Consider the following 22,267-nt stretch of genomic DNA (forward strand, 5'->3'; position numbering starts at 1 on the left):
CAAACAACCTCAGAGCAAATATATTGGGGTGGAACAACTGTGTCTGCACTGAACGTGTACAGATATTATTCCCCAAACAATGCAGTACGACAACTATTCCCCAGCATTTACATCATATTCAGTATGCTAAGTCATCTAGAGATGATTTAAAGTGTATGGGCGGATGCGTGTAGGTTGTGTGAAAATGCTACCGCACTGTACATAAGTGACTTAAGCATTCACAGCGTTTGGAATCCAAGGAGGGTCCAGGAACCTGTCTCCCTAGGTAACTCAGACAGGAGTGATTCTCAAACCTGGATTGAGGGCAGATATTGATTTTGCCCCCAAGGGACATGTGACAACTCCTGGAGATAGTTTTAGTTGCCACAAGTAGGGGATGTTCCTGGCACTCAATGGGGAGAGACCAGCAATGACCTTACAGTGCCGAGGACCATCCCTTCCCTCCACCTTCTACAGCCACAAGGAATCAACTGGCTTTGATGTGTCCCATGCTGAAGCTGAGTAACTGTGTCATGTGGGATAATCTGAGGTCACACAGGCCCCAGGTCTCGCAAGCCAGTGTCCTCCTCTCCAGCACAGCATGCTTGTTCTGGGCACAGGGTCTGACATGCCCCATCATCATTTGCCCCCAGAGGCTGCTATCTGCTCTCACCGCAGTTGGCTCCCCAAGTTAGCACCATGGTAGGTCCTTAATAAAAGCTGACTGAATAAAAAGGGGACCAAATGAACAAGAGACACCGGAACCACAGGCCCAGTACATGGCAAGAGCTCACAGAACACTGGCCAGGGTCTTGCTGTCTTTCTGAAAGGAGCTGTCTGGCCCCTGACGGTGAGGGACGCACATTCCCAGAGCTGGAATCCTCCAAAAGCAATGTAGAATCAATGGTCATTAAATACCTCCTTCCTGCATACTGACCAACTTCCAGACCTCAAATCCCACTTGAACCATTTTACAGACAAGAGCACTGAGGCTGGAAGAGGTGACTGAACCTGGCTGAGGTCATCCAGCCAGCACTGGGTAGGCCTGAGACTTGGGCCCAAGTGAGACTGTAAAACCCTCTCTATGTAGTGTGCCCCAGGGATGACCTCCATCATACACATACGCTTCCTGCTTTTATTCTAACACCTCAGCCCCAGGGTGCTGCCATTGTTCCTGGGTTCTGGAATTTTCTGCTGGTCTCCAGTTAGCGTCCACCTGGTTTCTCAGCTAAACCCAGAATGTCAGGCTCCTTCCTCAGGCCCAGGCTTACACTGAGCTGCAGCATAAACACACCTCTTCCTGCCTTTGAGTGTCAGGACAAAGCCATTTATTTCCCTCCTTTCCCCTTTTTATTCCTGGACAAAACAGTCTAGGGTGCACCTGACTTGGAGGGCCCACTTGTGACGACCTGAGGCACCATGCAGGATGATCCTAGGGCTAAGCCACCTCCAAGGAGAGGGTGGAAGGCTCTGATCCTGCCCTTCCCTAGCCCAACCACCGGTGCTGCTACCATCAACTGCCTGTGACTTTAAAAGTTCCCTCCCCCAAAACAAATATTTAAGTGAAGTCTCTTAAGTAAAAGGGGTGTGCGTGCACTTTCCAGCTCACAGGAAATCTCTGAAGGTTTTGAGGGAGGAGTTTTGTCTGTCACAGTCATTCACTTCCAAGGCACAAGTACCAAATGCAAGCACAGCCAAGCTCACCATCCCCACTGCATGGCGGGCCAAGGCCAGGCACAGAGAGGGTAGCAGCCTGCCCAGGGTAACATAGCTGGGAAAAGCCAGAGCCTGCTTCAGCCTCAACTGGGAGGACCCAGGGACCCCACATTTCCTTCTCTGTAGCCTCCATGGTTCCATCTGGATCCTGCCTCGTCCTCCTGAGGCAGAGTGTCCCAGCCTACAACTACACACGTACCACGTGTCTGGCGTGGCTGGGTGCCCATATCAGGCACACAACAAGCCTGTGGTGTCCTCATCTGAGGAGGAAGAACTTGAGCTTTAAAAACCAGGCCAAACCACAGGGCCAGGGATGTAGCTCAGTGGCACCGTGCCTGCCTCACAAGCACAAGGTCCTAAATTCTATCCCTGCTACCAGAATAAATAAATAAATAATATAAATAAATAAAATAAAAAGTAGGCAAAACCAGCCAGGGATTTAGCTCAGTGGTGCCGCTGCCTGCCTCACAAGCGCAAGGTCCCAAGTTCGATCCCTGGTACCAGAAAAAAGTAGACAAAGGCCTCTGGCCAGCCTTGGGCAGGTCTGATTCAACTGTGGGTGGCAACACCAGCAGGTGCCCACCACGTCGATGCCAAGTGGGGTGGATCCAGCGGCCCACGTATTCGGCACACAGTTACCCCACTGGAGGCCCTGAGCTGCCAGCGCCGTTCCATTCCCTCTCAGCCGGGGTGGGCCCAGCCTATCGGCGGCAGCAATGTGCACAGTGCCATGAGGCTCACCGCAATGTCCAGAGTTTCAAAGGGCAACAGGATGGAGACGGGAGGTGAACAGAGCCTGTACAGCCCAAACCTCACGCCCTTAGCTGCAGGGTCACAAGACAGGATGAGCAGGACAGGGACATACAGGGACAGAGACAGAGACGGAGACAGATGGAGGCAAAGAGGGAGACACACAGACAGACAGGCAGACAGGGACACAGAGAAAAAGAAGGAAACAGACAGAATGAGGTGAGAAGAGAGAGACACAGAAGAGCTCTCTCTCGGGGCTAAGCCACACCATCTAGAGAACTGATTTATCTGAGCCACAAGAGAGCACACCTGCAGGGGGAGACATCCTAGTTGCCACCTGTTATGCTCAAGTGCTCAGCTTCTGGCTGGGTTTGTGCCTGCTGCCAATTGCTGTGTGACTCAAGGTGAGGCAGCACACCTCTCTGGGCCAGCAGAGGGGATGTGAAATCCCTGCACCTGTCAGCAACCTCAGTGTAGCTCAGGGCTTCCTCTGGAAGCTGCGTCTCTTGGCAACCACTAGCACTGGCGGCAAGGATGAGCCCAGAGAAGAGCTAGTTGAGACCTGTGCCCATCCTCAGACACTCCTGTGAACGGGGTCGGTACAAGCAGGGGCAGAAGTCTTCCATGTGAACACACAAGCCTTCTCGGGGCTCAGTCCTAGTTGGAGAAGGCCTGGAGAAAGCATTTGCCAAGAAGGGGCTCGAACAGAGCCTACACGGAGGTCAGAGCCCTGGGTCCTCGCTCTGACACTCTCGCTCTGACTCTCTCTCTCTCTCTCACTGCACATGCCCGGGCAGCTGCCTCTGCCTTTCTGGGCCTGGTTCCAGGCCTCAAATCTTTAGGGTCCTTGAGATTGATTCAGCACCCTCCCTAACAGAAGCCAGCTCAGCTCTGGGGTCATCTGCTATCATCCCCCACCCATCTCCCCAGCTCCATGGAGCCTGATAAGACCCCAAATCCCAGCCTGTGGCCCCCTGGCCTGGCTCACTCACACCAAGCCCAAGGCTCAGAGGGGAAAACTACCTGTCACCCCAGGTTCCCCAAAGCGCTCTCCTTCGGTAATCAGAGATCTCATTTTTCCATAATAACAAATGACCACAGCCCCAACCCAACATGGACACTTGGTCATTCCGGGAGGGCAAGAGGAGATGAAGCAGGTGTGAACTAATCCTCCCTAAAAATAGGGGCGGCAAGCATTTGTGTCCTGTGAATGAAGTTGGAGCTTACACACAACCACAAAGCAACACCAGCTCATCCACGCAAACGCAGAATCTAGACTACAGTTCTTGACCAACCCGGGGCCAGGGAGGAACCCACCTCAGGGAGTTTCCCCGCTGATGTGCCCCTTCCTCAGCCCCTGAGACCTGGAGCTGCCCGGGCTCTGACTAACTTCCCCTGCTGGGTGTAAAGACCCCCTCCCTGCGGTACGGGTGGGGAGGAGTTTTCACTGCTGTTTTAGTATTTTAAGCAACATAACAAGCTTACACTATCTGGCGGCTCCGAGTCAGGCTGCCTTTTCTTTAGTGAAGAGAATCTCTGTTGGCTGCGTGCAGAGAAGCGGCGGAAAGATGCCCTGCTGCGGGAGGCCAGGTGGCGGAAGGAGGAGGTGCTGCGCTTGAAGGGGCTCCTGCCGGCAGGCTCCGCGCTCGACCGCTCAGGGCCCACCGTGCTGGTCACTAAATTCAGGGCTTCCTGGAAGGACCTCCGCACGCTGCCCACCCACTGGGTCATGTGGGTCTGGGCTACTGTAAGCTTGTCTCCCAGGTAATCCATGGGGCCGGCTGGGAGGAGAGGACAGGAGGAGCTGGAGAGAACGATCTAAAGGCAGTGCCGAGTCCTGAACCTGGCTCGCTCTCTTGCTGGCTGCTCGGGCTGGGTTAGTTCTGGGCTTGCTCGAGCAGAAAAGCCAGCTGTGTGCTTCGGCCAAGTCGAGGGTAAATACACATGAGGGAGCGGGGAGCTGCCCGCGCAGGGCGCCCTCCGCACGCAGGGGAAGAGGCAGCAGGGACCGCCCAGGAGTCTGCCGGAGTCGGAAGCAAAGCCCCGAGGGTTGAGTTCCAGTGCCGAGCTCTCACCCTGCTGGACCGCCAGCCGGCAGCCAGCGGCGACTGCTTCAGGGCGTGACGGTCCCAGAGCCCGGGGTGGGGGCGGGCAGAGGCGCGGGCTCCGCGTCCTCACTTCCCTTCAGGTAGGGGCCCCTCAGAAGCCCGGCTGGTAGGTCCCCAGGGCTGGCTGCCTTCCGCAGCTGCATACAGCCCGGCTCTGCTCGCCTGACCCATGCAGGTGTCTGTCCCGGGGCTGTAGGTGCTGAACCTGTGGGCCAGCAGACAGCCAGCTCATTTCCGGAGGCAGCCACCAGGGCCTGGGTCCCCTGGCTGAGCAGCCTCGGATGACATCAGCCCCCGTCTTAGCAAGGGGCTTTGCAGCCCAGGAATGCAGGAGGAGCCTAGGGGAGGCGGCTGCCCAGGGAGCTGACATCCGCCCCCATTTCTTCCCCCTAAGACCCAACTCACTGGCTGTCCCTTGGGGCTGACGGTGACTTCACACGCCTGACAGGCTGCCCGCCCCTGTGCCCTCACCGCGGGCACACGCGGAAATGCGGCGGCATAGGAGTGCATGTGGGCGCACGTGTGTGTGCGTGTGTGGGCATGTACGTTGGTGATGGGCAGCCGGGGGAGGTCGGAACCAGGGGGAACAGCGGCCTCTGCCTGGCGGGCTCCAAGTGGCGTCTTGGGGCCTGGGCTGCTGTCAGTCTGTCTCCCCCTCCTGGCGCCTCGGGTCAGCTCTTCGCTCCTCTCTTCCCTGTCGCTGTTTCCGAGGCTTCTCTCGCCATAGCCCTCTCCTCCCTCTCTCTTGCCTGTCTGGCTTTCTCACTGCTACCTCCCTGGAGCACAGCACTGAACCAGGTGAGAGCTCAGGAGGCCTCCCCACAACACACACCGGAAGATCAGAGACAGGCTGCATTTTGGGAGGGCCGGGTTGCCATGGCAACCTAGGGCTTAGCACCTGCCCCATTCAGGGAAGGCAGCTTGGCAGCAACTGGAAAGAGTCACGGTTTACAGGGGTCACATGTTAGTTCGCTGGGTTTTAACCCTTGTGGGGCTGGAGGATGGGGGGGGCAAGACAGCAGAAAGTGCAGACCCTGGGGGTGAGTGCAAGTCAGCACAGCTGGGTCCTGGGCTGCAAGGTTCACTTGTTGGGGGCACTTCTCTTTCCAGCAGGGATCCACGGCCCGCTGCCCTTTCTACCGATGAGGACATGCAGACTCAGAGAAGTAGATGTACTTGTCCAAGGACACACAGCAAAGATCCCACCAGGGCACACACCAGAGCTGCCTCTTGCCACATCACTGACTGGTGCCTGGCCTGCAGGGAGGGCTCAGTAAATATTTATTGTTGAAACACCAAGTTCATGACCAAAATCCAGATGGATCCAAATGCCCTGTGTACTTTCCTCCACCTCGCCTCAGTTGTGAAGAAATATTTGCCCTCTAGACCCTGGTCAAAGGGCCTTGCTCAGGGAAGTTTGACATGAAGACCACGGACAGTGTGGCCAACAGATCTTGTCCTGGATTCCTGGTCCCTGTGGTACGTCACCTGTTCCAAACACCAACCCTGGCCTGGTCCCTGGACATAAGACTACGACATTCCTGAGGCTGAGAGCCCAAAGCATAGGATTCCGGAGGGACCGGTATCCCCTGAGGGCAGAACTGCGTGCTCTGACTATCCTAGTCACACACAAGGCTTCACTTTGAATGTGCTGGGAACTCACTCGACAGAGGAACTCGCTCAGAGACTGAGTGAGGCCAGAGGGATGCAGTCAGCCCCCAAGGTCATGCAACCTGGCCTGCAGCCCTGAGACAGCTCCACAGATCCTCATCTCCCACTGCGTTCCCTACGAGCCCAACCAGTATAGTAGGCAGTGGCTTTCCCAAGTGGGCTCATGGATGGCAGCAGAGCCTCCAGCTCATCCAGGAGGCGGGCCTCGGGCAGCCAGCGCTGCCATGGCTGGGAGGGCACTCAAAAAGCCTCACGGCCAAACCTTTGCAGGGAGACTTGCAGCGCCCTGGCCAGCCAGGCTAGTGAGCTGCTGGCACCTGGCCCCACTCAGACTCTTAAAGGACTGTAGCCCTGGCCAACGTCATGACTACATCTCACTAGAAAGCCAGAGCCACCCCCCGGCCAGTTACAAGATGCTTTGCCAAGGATAGGGAGCCAGCCCAGGAGGAAACAGGAGAAATTACAGGGGCTGTAGGGAGTCAGTTCACGGGATAGCCTACCTACCACATACGCCAGGATGCGCGGTCCCAGCATGCCGACAGAGACAGGCCGGGGCCAGCCACTGCCCTCGGACACACTCTCTCGTGCCGAGGCTGCCTCAAAAGACCTGGAGCTGGTCATTCACAGACTCCAGGCGGGGACAGGTATGAGAAGAGTCACACCGGAAGCCCCTCGAGGGCTGGGAAAGGATGCGGCTTGGGGGCAGACCAGCTGGGCACAGGTGGGAAGCCTCCTGGGGGCAGCCAGATTCTTCAGGAAGGAGAAAGGTAAAGCAGAAGGAAAAGGTGCTTGAAAGGATCACACTCGGTGCCAGCAAGTCACGGTGTCTCCCGTGGGCAGAATTGGAGACTAGCGTAATTTCCCAGAAATGTAGCAACCTAGATCAAAAGCCTTAAAAATAATGGCCTGCCAGTTAATGGCACGCCTGCCCAAGCGGAGGGCTAATGTGCACCAATGTCCATCATTTACTCTGAAAAGCATCTTTAAAAATGGATGGCTGGATTTTCAATAAAGCAGACGGAGCAAAATGTAAGCAACTGTGAGCCTGGCTGCAGGTGTATGTGCGTTCTGTTTTTTCTGGATGTGAGAAAATTCTTATACTAAAAGGCTGTGGGGGGTTGCGTGACTTTTGACGCTGTGGTTACTAATCTGGCTCTGAGCCCAGGAATCTGCTTTGGAAATGAGAATGGATGGAAACAAACGCTTTGCCACAAAGACACTCAACACAGCTACACGTACAATTATGAAAAATTAGCAGCTACCCCAATTCACAATGCTGGATATGTGCGGTGCTCTGTCAAGCCATAACTGCCAGAGGTAAAGCAAGAAAGAACCAGTCATATGGATCCTGTCTTTGTTTATAGTACTGATTCTTTGTTCAGCATGGATTTTTGCACTAATTTTAATTTTAGGGAACTAAATTAAAACTAGACATAGTGGTGCGTGCCTATAAGGCCAGCACTCTGGAAGGCTGACCTTAGTGACTTAATAAGACCTTGTCTTAAAATTTTTTTTTAAATGCTGAATTAAACTGTTATTTACCTTGACTACTGATTTTCTTTGGGGCTCCATAATTTGATGTTCTAAGAGAGCACCTGCCTCACTACCTCCCCCAGTCCCAGCACTGGACCAGCTAAATCCATAAAGTGCTATGATGAAGAGTTTGGAGGCCACTACTAGCTTTTCTTAGCTGTGTGACCCCAAGCCAGTTATTTAACCTCTCTGATTTTCCAGACATGAAATCATCAATCTCTTCACTGTCATGCACAAAGCTGGGACCTCTCCAGCCAGGTGCCCCTTCCTGTTGCCATCAGTGCTGGTTACACAAAGTTCAGAGCTTTAACCTTCTCTGGAGCTTTGCTCTTTCTCAAAGCCATGCCTAGATGCCCACAACCCACGACTGAGCAATGTGGAACTCCAAAACCAGGGCAGCGCCTTGAGGCAGGGCCAACTGCAGGAAGGGACTGGAGGGAACCAGCCTGAACTTGGGTGTCCTCAGCTTGGTCCCTGCCCTCACCTGCAGCCCTGGCCTCCCTGTGGGCTCACCTGACTGCATCCCCCCACCAGTCACGTGCACGAAGCCCCATCTCAGGGCCCGAGTCCGCCACGTCACATCGCCAAAGACAAGAGCTCCCCACATGGCGTCTGCACTCCGTGGCTGTGGTGCAGCCCACACTATCCTGTGACGCTGTCATTCTGTTGCATCACTGTATTACATCACCTGCTCCAACCAGGTCTGTGTTGTGCTCAGCGCTCCCATTGTCCAGATGGGGAAACTGGGGCAGAGAGAAGTTACTTACATGATCAGCCTAAGGCCACACAACCACTCAGTGCTGCAGCATGTGCCCCCGACCTGTCCCTTTGCCAGTGTGGGGGTCCTGATTTCGCCAAATCCGTCTCTGTGGGAGGCAAAAGGCAGAGGAGTGGAAGCCAATGGCGGGCGGGATTGCTCCACTCGGCCTCTTCCAGAAAGGGGTATGGAGCCAGCTGAGGAGCTGATGTGTGCCAGCTCACTCCTGGCTTCCTGTGGGTACTGTGTGGTCTGGAAGTAGGGCTATAAAAAGCACTGCTCCCTGAAAACTGGGCCAGTGCAAGCACTTCCTCCTGGAGGACTTTCCTGCAAATGCCTCGCTTCTCTCCAGGAAACTCATGGGATGTTGCTGAGCACCAGAAAAGAAAAGAAAAAAAAATCTCCTTACATAATGAATCCAAAAAATTTCAGGGAAGCTGCTGAGGTCCAGGAAACGGGTATTCTGTCCATCACGGGAGGTAGGATGCAGACATAGCAGCTTATAGATTTCCAGATGTGCAGTTACACAAATCAGAGCATGTTGTCATGCATTCATTCAACAAACGTTTCCTGACCTGCTACTTTGTGTGAGTTCTGTGCTGATCCTGAGGGGAGCTACAGCCTCTGAAGGACTCAGGGTATCTCTCTGAGTCTCAGGCATCAAAGGAGAAGGGTGTCCCAACAGACTACTCAAACCTGGGGCTCTATTTTCTTCCAAAATCAGATACAAACACGTGTTTCTGGAATGCCTTGTCAGTGGAAGAAAAAGCCCAGGGGGGGAAAAATGAACAATTTGCGACACAAGTGCCAAGGACTGGGACGGTCAAGTGAATAATAACCTACACTAAATAAAAAGAAGGTGAAACCCAACTAAGAACGTAGGCTGAGGAAAGAAGAGTGAAGAGATGATCATTTACTGAGGGCTTGCAACAGGCAGGAAGGGTTACCTGAGTGGGGCTTTGATGGATGAATAAGAGCACTCCAAGAAGGCTGCAAGAGAGCAAAGGCCAACAGGTATGGCCACATGCCGTCTTCATCCTGGGGTTCTGTCTGCTCGTCCAGGCCTAGGGTGGCCTTCCTTCCTCTTCCATGTCCATTAGGCTTTCCTCACACCCAATGTGACCTGCAGCCTTTTCCAAATCTTCCCCAGGAGGTCTCACTTACATGGCCCTCTTCACGTCCCACCTCCTACAGAGTGGTCATGCCGGGGCTGTGCATCCCAGGCCAGAGTGCAGATGAAGAGAGCAGCGCTGTAGGGTTTCCCAGGAGCGGGTCACCCTCATGTCTCACCTCACTGACCCACAGAACAATCCCAGAGGCCCAGTCCGGCTGCCCTTGGCCCCACTTTTGGAGGACAGAGGTTTAAGAGTGGCAGGGAGGGCTGGGGGTGTAGCTCTGCGGTACAGCGCCTGCTTGGCAAGTGCGAGGTTCTGAGTTTGATTTCCAGTACCAAAAAAAGGTGCGGGGAGTGGCAGGGACTTGTTCACGTCATGGAGCCGGCCAGTGCATCTCTGTACTTGAAGCAGGCCGGGCTGGCTCCGTAAGCCGGGAACAACCTCGTCCAGCCTCCTCCTGTGAGGATGCTCAGGACGGCCACCTCCACCAGTGCCAAGGCCACCCGCTCCCGCTGTGTACGGGAGGTCAGGAAGCCCCGCAAAGGACCGGGTCAGGGGGACCCCGCCCACCTCCAGGGGACCAAAATGGAAGCTAGAATCGATGCGCCTGGTGCACAGCACACTCTACAGATAGATGGCGGCCGGAGGCGTGATAATCATTCCTCTACGTGCGCCCACGGGAGAGCCGGGTGCCACGCCTGCCGGGGTTCAGATGTGCGCATGCGCCTTTCCCTCTGCCCGACACATCTCCGGCCCGCCCTCCGCGGTCAGGGCCAGCTTCTCCTTTCTGCCCATCTCTGTTTAGATGCTCCCTCCTCTCCTGGGAGACTCCCCGGATTCCTCTCCAGAGTCCATCTCTATGCTCCCACCCTGCCTCTGTCGTCCTCACCCAGCCACTCGGCACGCTGGGCTGTGACTTGATTTACCCATCAGTCTCCCCAGCCGGTGCCGCATCTGTGTGCAGCAGGGCCCCCACGTGCCCACCACGTGAGAGGAGGGGATTCCTGTGGCTTGGACCCCAGTCACAGAACTCCCAGGGCAGACTGGTTTCCAAGGCAACAGGGAAAAGAATTCTGATAAGGGGGAAAAAATAGGAATGACTATCTTACAAGTCGGTCCCTGATTATTTATAAACCAAGCCCGTGACTATTTCCTTGCGTTCATTTATCACGTTCCTCTTCACATAGTCATTTAATGACCTAACATGCCTTTAATTAACCTTGGGAGCAGGAAAACAAAACCAGCCAGAAAGAAAAAAATCTTTCTAGAAACCACCAGAAACTTACAGCTCTCTGTCCCAGCCGCACCCTCAGCAGTGGGACGCAGCATTTTCCACGCTGGGGAGTATCTGCAGCATGGCCGGCCTGTCACTGCAGCCCTCCTCAGAGACCCAGGAGACCGCATGTAGATGGGGGAGCCCTGCTGGGCTCTGAGGCAGCCACTCTGCCCACAGCTGGAGAACATTTCTCTCCTCCCCGGCAGCTGAACTGCCCCATCTTTGGATCAGTCCGTGAAGAAAGCAAGATATTCTTGGGTAGCCACAAACTGGAGCTGGGTTGAGGACACAGGGTGTCCCCAGTATTTTTGTTTCTGAGCGGTGAATGCGTAGCACTTGTCTGAGCTGCCCCCAGGCAGCACCCTGAGATATTAGGGGTCCCCAGGAGGATAATAAGGATGGGTGGGAGAATTTTCTTTCCTTGATTCCTCCCCCCGTCCTTCTTCTGCCTTCCACGAGCATTTTATTGAAGATCTACTATACATAGAGCACTGCACAGGGGCTGCAGGACAGCAGGCCATTGCTGCGGCAAACCTAACAATGTATCGCCATAACTGTCACTCTCTGAGGGCCCACCGCGTGCCCCGGCCCCTCCTTCACAAGTAGAACTCAGCACTGAAGTCTGAATGTGTTCCCTGAAATTCTTATAGCGGAAACCGAATTCCCAGTGCAGCAGCATGGGGGTGGCGCTGAGGGAGGCAATGAGGTCATGAGGCCTTTGACGGTGATGGGTTGGTGTCTCTATGGAAAGGGATTGAGGGACCACCAAGGGTGCTCTCTGTCTCTCCCTCTCTCTGTCTGTCTCCCTTGCTGTTCTCCACATGAGGACAGCATGTCTCTCCCACGCTCCACTCTGCCATTGTGCTTCTGCAATAAGAAGGTTTTCAGCAGACACTGGTGCACTGACCTTGTGACTCCCAGCCTACATTTGGGAGGAAACATCTCTGCTCTGTGCACGTCACCCAGCCCGGGCCCTCGGCCACAGCAGCATGGAGCAGGCTCAGCCAGCCAGGAAGCCTGCAAACCCCATCGCATAGATGGGAAAACCAAGGCTCCCACTGGTCCAGGCCATAGCCAGCAAGGTACAGCAGGCGGCCCTGACATGTGCCTGACTGCCAGGGAGGGGCCCTGGCCCTGGGACTCCCCACCTGTGCCAGCCACTGCGGAAGATGTGGCCACGAGAGGAACATCCTTGCCTGGAGTGGTCCTTGCCACCCCTCTGACTTCACTTCTCTTCTCCTTCCTTGGACCCGGAGTGGCCATGAACAACACTGGGCTCCCCAGAATAGCTATGGGGACCCCACCTCCACTACCCTCAGTTCCAACAAGGACTCAGCCACATCCGGGGCTCCAGAAATAAACCAGAGGTCCGGGCCCCAGATGGTATAACAATAGTATTAACACTGGCGGGATGCCTGACAACTGAGCTGCACTCGCAGCCCTGTCTAGGTTTCGGGTCAAGACAGGGCCCTACGACATTGCCTGGGCTGGGCTCAAGCTTGCGATCCCTTGCCTCAGTCTCCAGAGCTGCTGAGATTGTGCAGTAATAGCTTTTTTCATCAGCAGACCTCTGAGGCACAGAACCACGATGAGTGAGTCTCAGCACTCACCCGAAGAACAACAAAGAAGCAGTGGAATCCGGGGTAGGGAAGCCAGACCCTCCCCGAGGCCTTGCGTGTCAAGTGAAAGTCAAGGCCCTTTCTGCCTTCTTCGTACCACAGCCGAGGAGGATTATGAAACTGAGCCCCAAGTGCTCTATGTTTGCCGCCTGGGCACCCAGAGGCAGCCCCTGCAGAGGGCTGTGGACAAGTGGCCTTACCGGTCACGCCGAGCCCCTGCATTCTCCTTGAGTCCCCAGATGCTGGGGCTGCTTGCGGGCTGCAGGGCTCACCAGGGGTTCTGAGGATGCTCCCCTATCGGAGAAGACCCAGGCACACACTGCATTCCCCACATGCTCTGGGTTTCATTTTCCCCACATAACAGTGACGACAGGAATGTAGTTCCACATCCTACTCCTCGGGCTGACCCCAGGGACAGTTCTGCTGCAGGGATCCAACAGGAGGGCCAGCCTTCTTCCCTCTGCACTGTCCTTCAAAGGAGACCCCAGTCCAGCCAGAGAACAGCAGGGCCAGAGAGGCGGCAAGAGCGAGCAGACAGCCAGACTGTTTCCAGTCCGTTGAGACCACAGAAGGCCGGGGAAGCGCAGAGCCGCAGGAGAAAGCGAGCAGGGCCGTGAGGCTGGATGGGGCGGATGCGGCAAGTTCGGGGGCTCTAAGTCATCGAGACACCCATTGCTCCAGACACAGATAGGCACGGGAGGGATGCTCTGTCCAGGACGCTGACCTGTGACCCCACAGCCTCACCCATGCAGAGCTGCTTTCCTCTGCATGGTACACACATCTCCTCGCGTACTTGAAAGTCACTCACAGAGCAGATGGCACCTCTGCCATTCACAGCACAGAAAACGGAAGCTCAGAGACAGTCAGTGCTGGGGCAGAGCCGAGCTGCATGCTGGGTCTGCAGCCTCCTCCCAGCTACTCTGGGGTGAGCCTTGTGAGAGTCAGGGTGAGCCGCACACAAGACAAGGCACGGGTGCTGTGTCTGACTGTTTCCCACAGGACCACAGCTCACGAGGGCCTCGAGAAATGACCCCGACCGTGCGGCCAGCTTGGGTGGAGAGCCAGGCCCAGCACGGTGCCTGGTGAGGCTCTGCAGGCAGGAGGGGGCAAGGAGAGAAGGAAGAGGGCTGGGTTCCCAGCTGTCCTGATCCGTCCAGGACACAGAGGACAGTCGCTGGACAGAGTCATTTTAGGATGTGGCACACAGACTCACTGGGCAAGCTGTGACACGTCTCCTTCAGAGCCACCTTCCTCAAGGCTCAGGATGCATTTTCTAACAACACCTCCCTGAGCCTTGGTCCCACATCTGAAGCCCTTCCCAAGAAATGGGGTCGGGAATGAACAACCTCTTTACAGCCTGCTGTGCAGCCAGGCTCTCTACTACCCTGGGTCCCCTTGCCCAGCCACTCACTAGAAAGACTGTCCTTTGGCAACCCTGGGTGTCCATCCTTCCCTCTCTCCTTTCTTCTCTCTCTCCCTACCCCCAAAGAAGCCTGGCGCTCAGGCAAACCTGTCCGGGTGTCTCTGCTCCACCCGCCCAGTGTGAGATCTCACTGCAGCTGTAACAAATGTGCTGCAGGGGTCGGGCCAGAGCAACTCCCTGCTCTCTGGAAGGCCTGGGGCATGGGCTGGAGGCCGGTGGGCGCTGCGCCGTCCTGTCGGGGCACAGAGAGCGGCAGCAGGTCCTGTGATGGTCCACAAGTGCCCTCCCCGAGCTCTCTCCTGAAACACACAGGCCACCCGCGAGCCGGACCGTGTCAGGCAGAAAGGAGGGGACAGTGTGCGTGTGCGTGCCCGCGAGCCCTCCGGCCCACTGAGCCCCTCCTCCCCGCCCCCACCAAGTGCTTTCTCCAACAACCACCCGGCTGCACACAGCCCCGAGCCGCCAGCAGCAGCAGCAGTGGCCTTTCCCGGACATGGGGTTAGCAGAAGCAGGCCAGGCGACAGGCGGCCCCAGTCTTGTGCCCACTGGCGGGTGCCGCCATCTGCTACTGCAGTTTCCTGCCAGCAGTGCCTACGAGGTCGTGTGTCCACCAGGCAGATGAGCAACGGAGCCACAGATGTGGCAGTTAGGGTGGGAGACTTTGGACAAGTCGCTGCACCTCTCCGAGCCCCGGCCTCCTCATCTGTGAATGGAGACGGGCAGAAACCGCTTGGCAGGGCTTTTCTGAGGACTGAGTAAGAGGCCGCCTGGAGACGCTTCTGCACCACGTGCGCACTTGCTCATGGAAGGTCTGGGCTTACCCACTTGTGTGGTCACACGGCTGGATCTGAACGCAGATCTTCCAACACTGTATATGCTGTTTCTGCCACTTTGCGACTCCCCCATTCACACTCAGGACCTGGGAGCCCGCCCCCGCTTTCCTCCAGCTACAGAAAGGGAAAAGGCCACACTGGTCAGCAGTCCCACCCTCCTCTTGTGCTCCAATACCGTCCCTTTTCACTGACTCAAAGACGTTGCACTGTGTCTGGTGCTCCTTGTCCACGCAGCACCTGTATCTCCCCTCTGCTAGGGCAGCTCCATCAGCAAAGCCTCAGTGCCACCCATCTGTAAAAGCCAAACAAGCCACTTCAAGGCCACCGTACTCCCTGCTTCTCAATCCAACAGACACGTCAGGATGTGGTCTTCCTCCCACTGTGCTTCCTCCTTGCTCACTACTGGTCTGGCCATGCTGGCCTCACTATGCCTCAACCTAAGTTCATTACTACCTCAGGGCCTTTGCATGTGCTGCTCCCTCTGCCTGAAACACCCTTCTCCAGTTCCCAGTGTGGCTGACTCTTCCCAGGTCTCTGCTCAAATCTCATCCTCTAGAAGTCTTTCTAGCAGCAGTCTCTGCCACGTGACCCTTCTGACCATCGCCACACACCGATTGATCAGTAAGGGGAGTGGCAGGATTTATGCTCCTCTTACACACCTGTCTCTCCCACTAGCACACACGCCAGGCTGGGAAAGAGGCGATGTTATTATTCACCATTAATGCCTGGTGCCTCCAACAGGGTCCGGCACAGGGAGGAGGGGCTCAGTCAACATTTGCTGAGTAGGTGCACGAATAAATGAACAGAGCGGGAATGAATGAACAAACACACAAGCACTCGAGTCACCCTAAGGAGCTCGGCTTGTCTGGAAATGTGGATGGCGATCCCAATCCCCACTGGCCGGAGGCAGGCCTACCCCTGAGAGACCACGGTGCGGGGCGATGCTCATAAGCACTTGTCCTCTGGGCGCAGCAGGGACTCGGCAGTGGGCACCTCCTCTCACCCCCTCCCTGCACAGGACGCACCGCCCGCCAGAACCCTGGATTGGAAGAGCGGCGGCAGAGGTCCACCGGAGACTGCGTGTGAGCCAGCCGCGCACTGGATCCTCGGTAGCCATGGCAACTGCCACCGGCAAGTGCAGTTCTGTCTCGCCTGAACTTTTTACACAGAAATTTCTAAAGGAAATGTTCAGACTCCTTTCTCTGGTGACATTCTCAGAGAAGACACATCCCTGTTTGACTCCAAGAGGAAAAATGCAAAATGTCACACTCCTACAAGGAAAACCGGTTTACAAAGGAAGGAGAGTTTTGTTTTTAAAAGCGTGAGATCAGTTCTGAGAGTAGGAACCGCATCATCTTGTCATCTTCATCATCATCATCGGTCATCGAACAGCACTTCTGTTTGCAAAGGACAACCCAGTACTTTACCTCTCCTTCACTTGTTCACTTACTCATTCAACAAGCATTCAGTGAAAGCATACTGTGTGCCAAGTCCTGTGCTGGGGTTTGGGGACATAACAGTGAGTGAGACGGATGAGGACTTGCCCTTGCAGAGCCTTCCGTCCAAAGTGACACGGGTCCAGTAGAAGAGCATTACCAACGAGGAACAGCAGGAGGCAACATGGCAGAGAAAGGACCAGCCTGGGGATAGATAACAAGTCAGCAATAGCCTACTGTGTGTCCCCGGGCAAATCACTGAGCCTCTCTGAACCTATGATAAAATGATGGTAATAATACTGCTTGCTGATGGTGCCACTTGAACCCACACAAATCACAGAAAAGTACTTTGTGGTCGTGTGGTGCACAGCAAGTGCTTAGTTCCCAATAACTCTAGCTGCCACATAGAGGAAGACAGACCCAGCCACGAGACCATCTCACCCAACAAAACCTTGAAAAAATGCTCTGGGTATGAGGTTTTCCCAAAGAAATGCTGGTGTTCTAAAGGACAGAGGGAGTCTGGGAGACATGCGAGGTTTCAACTTTCTAACTAAATATGAGGGAAGTCAGTAGGGAAGGGAAAACGAGCTGAGCTCTGAGCTTAGCCTAGCAGGTACCAGGGAGAAGGAAGGGGCTGGCGCCCTGGGCAGGGGTCTCACTGGGAGCCCGCAGCACCGATCAACACCGAGGGGGCATGCTAGAGCTCCAGCCACGGCAGGCTTCTCCCCTGACCAGACGCGCTGGTGGGCTCGGGGTCTTGGAGACCGATGAGGAAGACGGTGCCAGAACAGAGGCTCCTGAGCTCGGCACGCTGGGGTGCGATCCCTGAGGCCCGAGAGCGGACAGGCCCCTTGTAGGAGCACCAGCTGATCCCCTGGAAGCCTGCCCTGAAGCCCAGAAACCACCCATTATTCTCCCTCCCAACCCAGCCAGCCCCATACCCCTGGAAAATCTCTATTCGGCCTTCAGATGACCCGCAAACCCACGGCCAGTCTCCTCTCCTGCCGACAAAACAGAACGTATGGATAAAGAGGACTGGCGATACAGACAGACACAGAGTTCCTCTCCCCTCTCCCGCCACCTCTCTCCTCAGAGGTAAAACATGCATAGAGCATCTCAGCACACTGAGAAAATTCCCACAGGAGACACGTGAGACTGCAGCCAGCTTCTGGGAAGGGGCCACAGGCCGGCGAGGGAAGGACACTGACTCTGCTTCACAGCCCTGCTCGGCCCCTAGAGACGTGAGCCATGTCTCTGCATCACCTTCACAACAACAGCCAAAAAGTTCGGTATTTTCAACGCTTGCACGACATCTGTGTCACATTTTCTGCTCTGCAGATGGGACCTGGGTCGTCCCCCACCCCACCCCGGGGTGAAAAGACACCGCCGTCCTGCATCATGGTACACACGTCATCGAGGACCCTCCTCAGGGTCAGGGAAGGTGCACCCATCCTCAGAAGTTGCTTCAGGGACAAACATCACAAGCGCCAAAACAGCCACTTCTCCCGCATTTTTGTGTGCTTGAGATGGGCCTCGTCCGTGGCCCGGGCCAGCCTTTGAACTGGCAATCCTACTGCCTCCTGAGTGTGCCCCACTTGTAAACTTTCACATCTTGAGAGTTTTTCATCTTACCAAGTCACCTCCACAGAGCACCGGCCACTCCAGCGCTGCCTGGGCTACCTCCGCGTCTGTCCAATGAAGTCCACGACCCTGACTCTGCCAGAAGGCGGCAGAGGCTGCTCGACGTCCAGCTCCATCTGCGTTACTGGCTGGGGCGTCTTTTCCCCAAGTGCTGGGACCTCTGGCTGCAGCCTCTCAGGGCCTCTTCCTGGTCCCCAGGCAGCAGAGGAGACACTGCCCACCATGCTGAGGTGGGGTTGCCTCGTGTCACCCTCTAGAACCCCTGCCCCCCCAGGTTGGTTCTGTCCCCGGGTCACACCCACGTAAATCCCCAGCTTTTGCAGCTGGAGACCCCACCTGACACAGCACCCTCAGCATCGACTGGGGAATGCGGTTTTTCAACCTAGCTCCCGGGAAACTACTGAAACTGCACCTTTGGAAGTGGGTAGTCTCAGCATGGGGAGTTTGAAAAAGTGAGACAGGTAGCCAAGGCTGGGGAACAGGGTCCTGAAAAGAGAAAAGGAGGTCTGTTCTGCCTATTATCCAGACGGAAAAATTGAGTGGTCTTGCCATCTCGTTTGCAAACTCAAACACAAAAGACACAAAAACCCTAACCCTAGCCCTAAAGAGATGTGCATCCTGCCCCACAGCCCGACCTCTGTGCTCAGCTGCGGGGCTAACAGGTCTGCCGGGGGCACACGAAGACCAGGGCTGGCTCCACACAGCACAATCTCCCACCACAGCTGCCCCACGCAAACTGCTCAGCTAGCTCTAAATTTAGAACCACTGCCGTGGTCAGAAAGAGGGGCCCCGGGGGTGGGGTGCCAAGCCCAGAGGCACTGGGGCTCGGCAAGAGGCCTTTTGCCAGCTCAAGACCAGCTGGTCATGAAGACAATGTGGGAAGCAGCTCTGGGGCCGGCTTTCCGGACTTCCTGTCGCCTGTACGGATGGCTGGGCAACAGGAACAGTCTGCAGCAGCGGGTGGGGGGGCCAGGCAGAGCAAGCTGGGGGAGGCTCCCACCCTGCTTTCCTTCTTATCAATTCTCGAGGACCAAAATCCCTGCAGCGATTACAGCGGCTCAGGAAGCTCTGCCTGAGCACCTGCTGCACGTCCAGCCCTGTGCTAGGACCCTAGGAAAAAGATAAGGAGGTGCGGGTCTGATGCATGAGAAGTTTATTTATTCACCCACCCACTCACGCGATCGCTTCAAAACGCACTTGTTTAGCGCCTACTGTGTGCTGGACCCTGTTCTGTGGGCTAGGGCGGTGGTGGCGAACCTACGGCCTGCATGCCACAGCTGGCTGTTCCTCATCAACGAGAGTTCGAGAAGGTTCGCTATCACCGAGCTAGGGAATCCGGGGAGTAAGACATGTATGACCCTTACCCTCTAAAAATCTCACTTTTCTCTCACTTGTTCAGCTTAACATTCACTGAGCACCTACCCTGCGCAAGACCGAGAAACAAGGAGAAAGAAGTGAGGAAGCCATGGGCCCTGATGGGGAAAAGTTTACCCGCGCATTCATTCTTATGTTTTTTTCTTGGTACCAGGGATCAAACCCGGGCCCTTGTGCTTGCGAGGAAGGCAGTGAAACCAGGGAGCTACATCCCCAGGCCCCACTCGTTCTTTTCACTTCTTCTTTCACTCAGTTCTATTAACGAGTCTCAGCCGCCAGCTGTGTACGCAGCCCTCTGCTAAGCGCTGTGGATGCAGATGTGAGGTGAGACTCAGCCAGTACGGGCAGCAAGAGCACTGCAGAGGGTCCTCAGCGCATCCCGCTGGGCCTTCACCGACAGACCCTCTGGGGTTCTGTGCAATGTGACAGGGACACAAAGAAAGCCGCAAAATCACAACTCCCGGGCTCACTTGTCCTCTTTTCCTTCCATGCATTGAGCACAAGGAGCATTTATGGAGTGCTTGCTGTGTGCCGGACAAGCACGGGAGAGAATGCGTGCCCCTGAGTAGGCAGTGTCTTTCCATTCAGCACACTGAGCGTGCACAGAGCTCCTACTGCATGTCAGGCCCAGGGGAAGCCGAGGAGCCCCATGGCTTAGCCTGCAGGAACTCAGACACCAGCTCACCCATGAGGGCAAGCAGCCCCCTAGCTCTTCATTCAGGACCACGGCCACCAGGCAGCTAGGAAGCCGGCCCCTACCACTCCTGCTCCAGAAAGGGATGTGGGCATGGAGAGGGCGGCATCCAGGCCCGGGGAGAGCAAAACTGCTGGAAAAATAAAGCATCTAGTGGGGCAGGGATGAGTCAGATGTCTGAGGGAGAGCCAGCAAGAACTCAAGGGATATTCTCAGTTTAGGGGAGGAAATAGCCCACGCTCTCCCAGCACAGCACTGAGCCGCGGCAGCTCTGCCGGCCCCTCCTTCCCTCTCAGCAGGTGCAGTCAGGAAAGCCACAGGCTTGGAGCCTGCCCCAAGGCTTCCAAAGGAGCCAGCACAGCCCTGCGCCTAGTACATTTGCTCCTGCCATACATGCTTGGGACATTTCCTCCTGGGCCACTCCTCACCGAGGTGGGGTCCATGTCCCTCCCCGGTGACCACAGGGTCCAAGAGGGAGCAGCAGAAGTAACCTGTGTGCCACATGAGGGTGCACGCTGCTAGTCACACCTCACGTGGACACTCAGGTCACCCCAGGTGCCAGGACAGAGGATGAAGGAGCCTCTAGGTGGTCCCAGCTCTCCCACTCCAGGCTCCAAGTCAGGGGCAGCAGACTCACTGGGCCCCACCTGACCTCCTATCCCTCGGGGTCCATGGGCACAACACGCAGTGATGTGGTGCTCCCTGCCATGTCTAGAACTACCTAGGTATGATGAGACTGGAGGACCAGAGGCACCACACCTCCTCCAGCCCCCACCCTAATCACCCCATGGAGCCCAGCAGGGTCTGACAAACAGGGACACACACACAAAAAAAAAACCTCAGCAAACTGATGTTCTGTGCACACAGGACCCAAGGCCTCGCCCACAGGACCTGGGGCCTCCGCCACCCTGAAGAAGGCCACCACCCTGTTCAGCAAGCCTGGGTGGCTCTGCCGGCTATCGGGCCAACCTGAACTCACATGACAAGTTGCCTTTTTGTTCCCGAGATGGGACTTAGGTCATCGCTCCAGGAGCAAGGAGCTGGAGGACAAGGGCTGCTTTCACTGGGCCCAGGCTGCCTGGCAAACAAGGCGGTCAGGGTCAAAGCAGGGAGGGGCGGTCACGGCACAGCCCCTGGGAAGTGGCCCGGCAGGCCAGGATGGCACTGAGGGCTGGCGATGTCCTTGCTCCCCTTATCTGGATCTTTTCCAACCTAGGCCTTCAACAGCGTGGTGGTGGGGCACTGAGAGGCTCGGAGGAAATACTTGAAACTTCAGTAGATGCGAAATGCTAACAAAGGCCTCCCAGCAATGACGTCAAACATGAACACAGACAAACACAGCACAGGTCTTAACACTGACAGCCTGGGGTTACCTGATCGCTCACCCCAAGCTGATCTTGTGCAGGGGACTTGAGCTCTTGGAGCACCGCCCTTCCAGGACCACCATGAGGAGAGAACAGAGCAGTGCAGTACAAAGTGCTCCTCCGAGCATGGCTGCTACGGGCAGAATGGTGGCCCTGTCACATCCTTAGGGGGGAGCCCAACCCCAGCTCCTGGAGGTGCCGGTACCAGCAGATCAGCCGGAGGCGAGCAGGTTAAAGTGAGGCCACTCCTACCGGAGTCTTTATAAGAAGAGGTGCCCACGATACACAGGCACAGAAGTGAAGCCGCACAGGGAAAGGGTATGTGGGGATGCAGAGGGAAGGCGCCATCCTCAAGCCAGGGACAGAGAGCTCAGCCGACACAGACCCGCCCACACGCTACTCTTGCCTTCCGGCCTCCAGCACCGCGACCAACACATTTCCTTTGTAAGCTGCCCCGAGTGTAGTACTTTGATGTGTATGTTTGTTTCCTACCAAACACACAGGCACATAGGAAGAGTAAAAACCTCCCACCACTGTATTACTACATTTCTATCATGACCACAAAAAAGTATTATGTCAACATGAACACACTTGCATCTTATTAATATAAATGCTGACATGAAATCTTCATGTAACGTTCAACAGAATCCGTCTGCAGCTGTCTCTTCCAACCTTAGGATTTCTATGAAAAATAAGATTTCCTTTAATTAGTTTCTTTTATTTTTTTCTTTTAATAGTTTTAACTGTTTTAACCGCCCAGCCAGCATGGTGGTACACATGTGTAATGCCAGTAATCTGGGAGGCTGAGGCAGTAAGATTGTAAGTTGGAGCCCAGTCTGGGCTTCTTGGTAACTTAGGGTGACCCTGTCTCAAAAAAACTTTTTTCTTTTAAAGGCTGAGGTGCAAAGGCCATGGGTTAAATCCCCAATACTACACAAAGAAAATTATCTAACTGACATAATATTGTACATATTTGGG

At 55.6% G+C, this 22,267-nt stretch overlaps 1 protein-coding gene across 5 annotated transcripts in view; it reads right to left on the minus strand.

Annotated features, from left to right (window-relative positions):
* The window catches only part of Kiaa1671 (KIAA1671 ortholog), a 114,454-nt gene that overhangs the window by 55,503 nt on the left and 36,684 nt on the right, over positions 1–22,267 (minus strand). The window contains exon 1 of one of the 5 annotated variants that reach the window (XM_010603678.3): positions 3,931–5,373. The exons of the other annotated variants lie outside the window; for them this stretch is intronic. Coding sequence (XP_010601980.1) covers positions 3,931–4,218 — 288 coding nt within the window. The 5' untranslated portion in view covers positions 4,219–5,373. Of the gene's footprint in view, positions 1–3,930; positions 5,374–22,267 lie in introns of those variants that run through there. 5 annotated transcript variants of the gene reach the window in all.

This window comes from Fukomys damarensis, unplaced genomic scaffold (assembly GCF_012274545.1).
Source record: "Fukomys damarensis isolate Sample0158 unplaced genomic scaffold, DMR_v1.0_HiC HiC_scaffold_12, whole genome shotgun sequence".
NCBI lineage: Eukaryota > Metazoa > Chordata > Mammalia > Rodentia > Bathyergidae > Fukomys > Fukomys damarensis.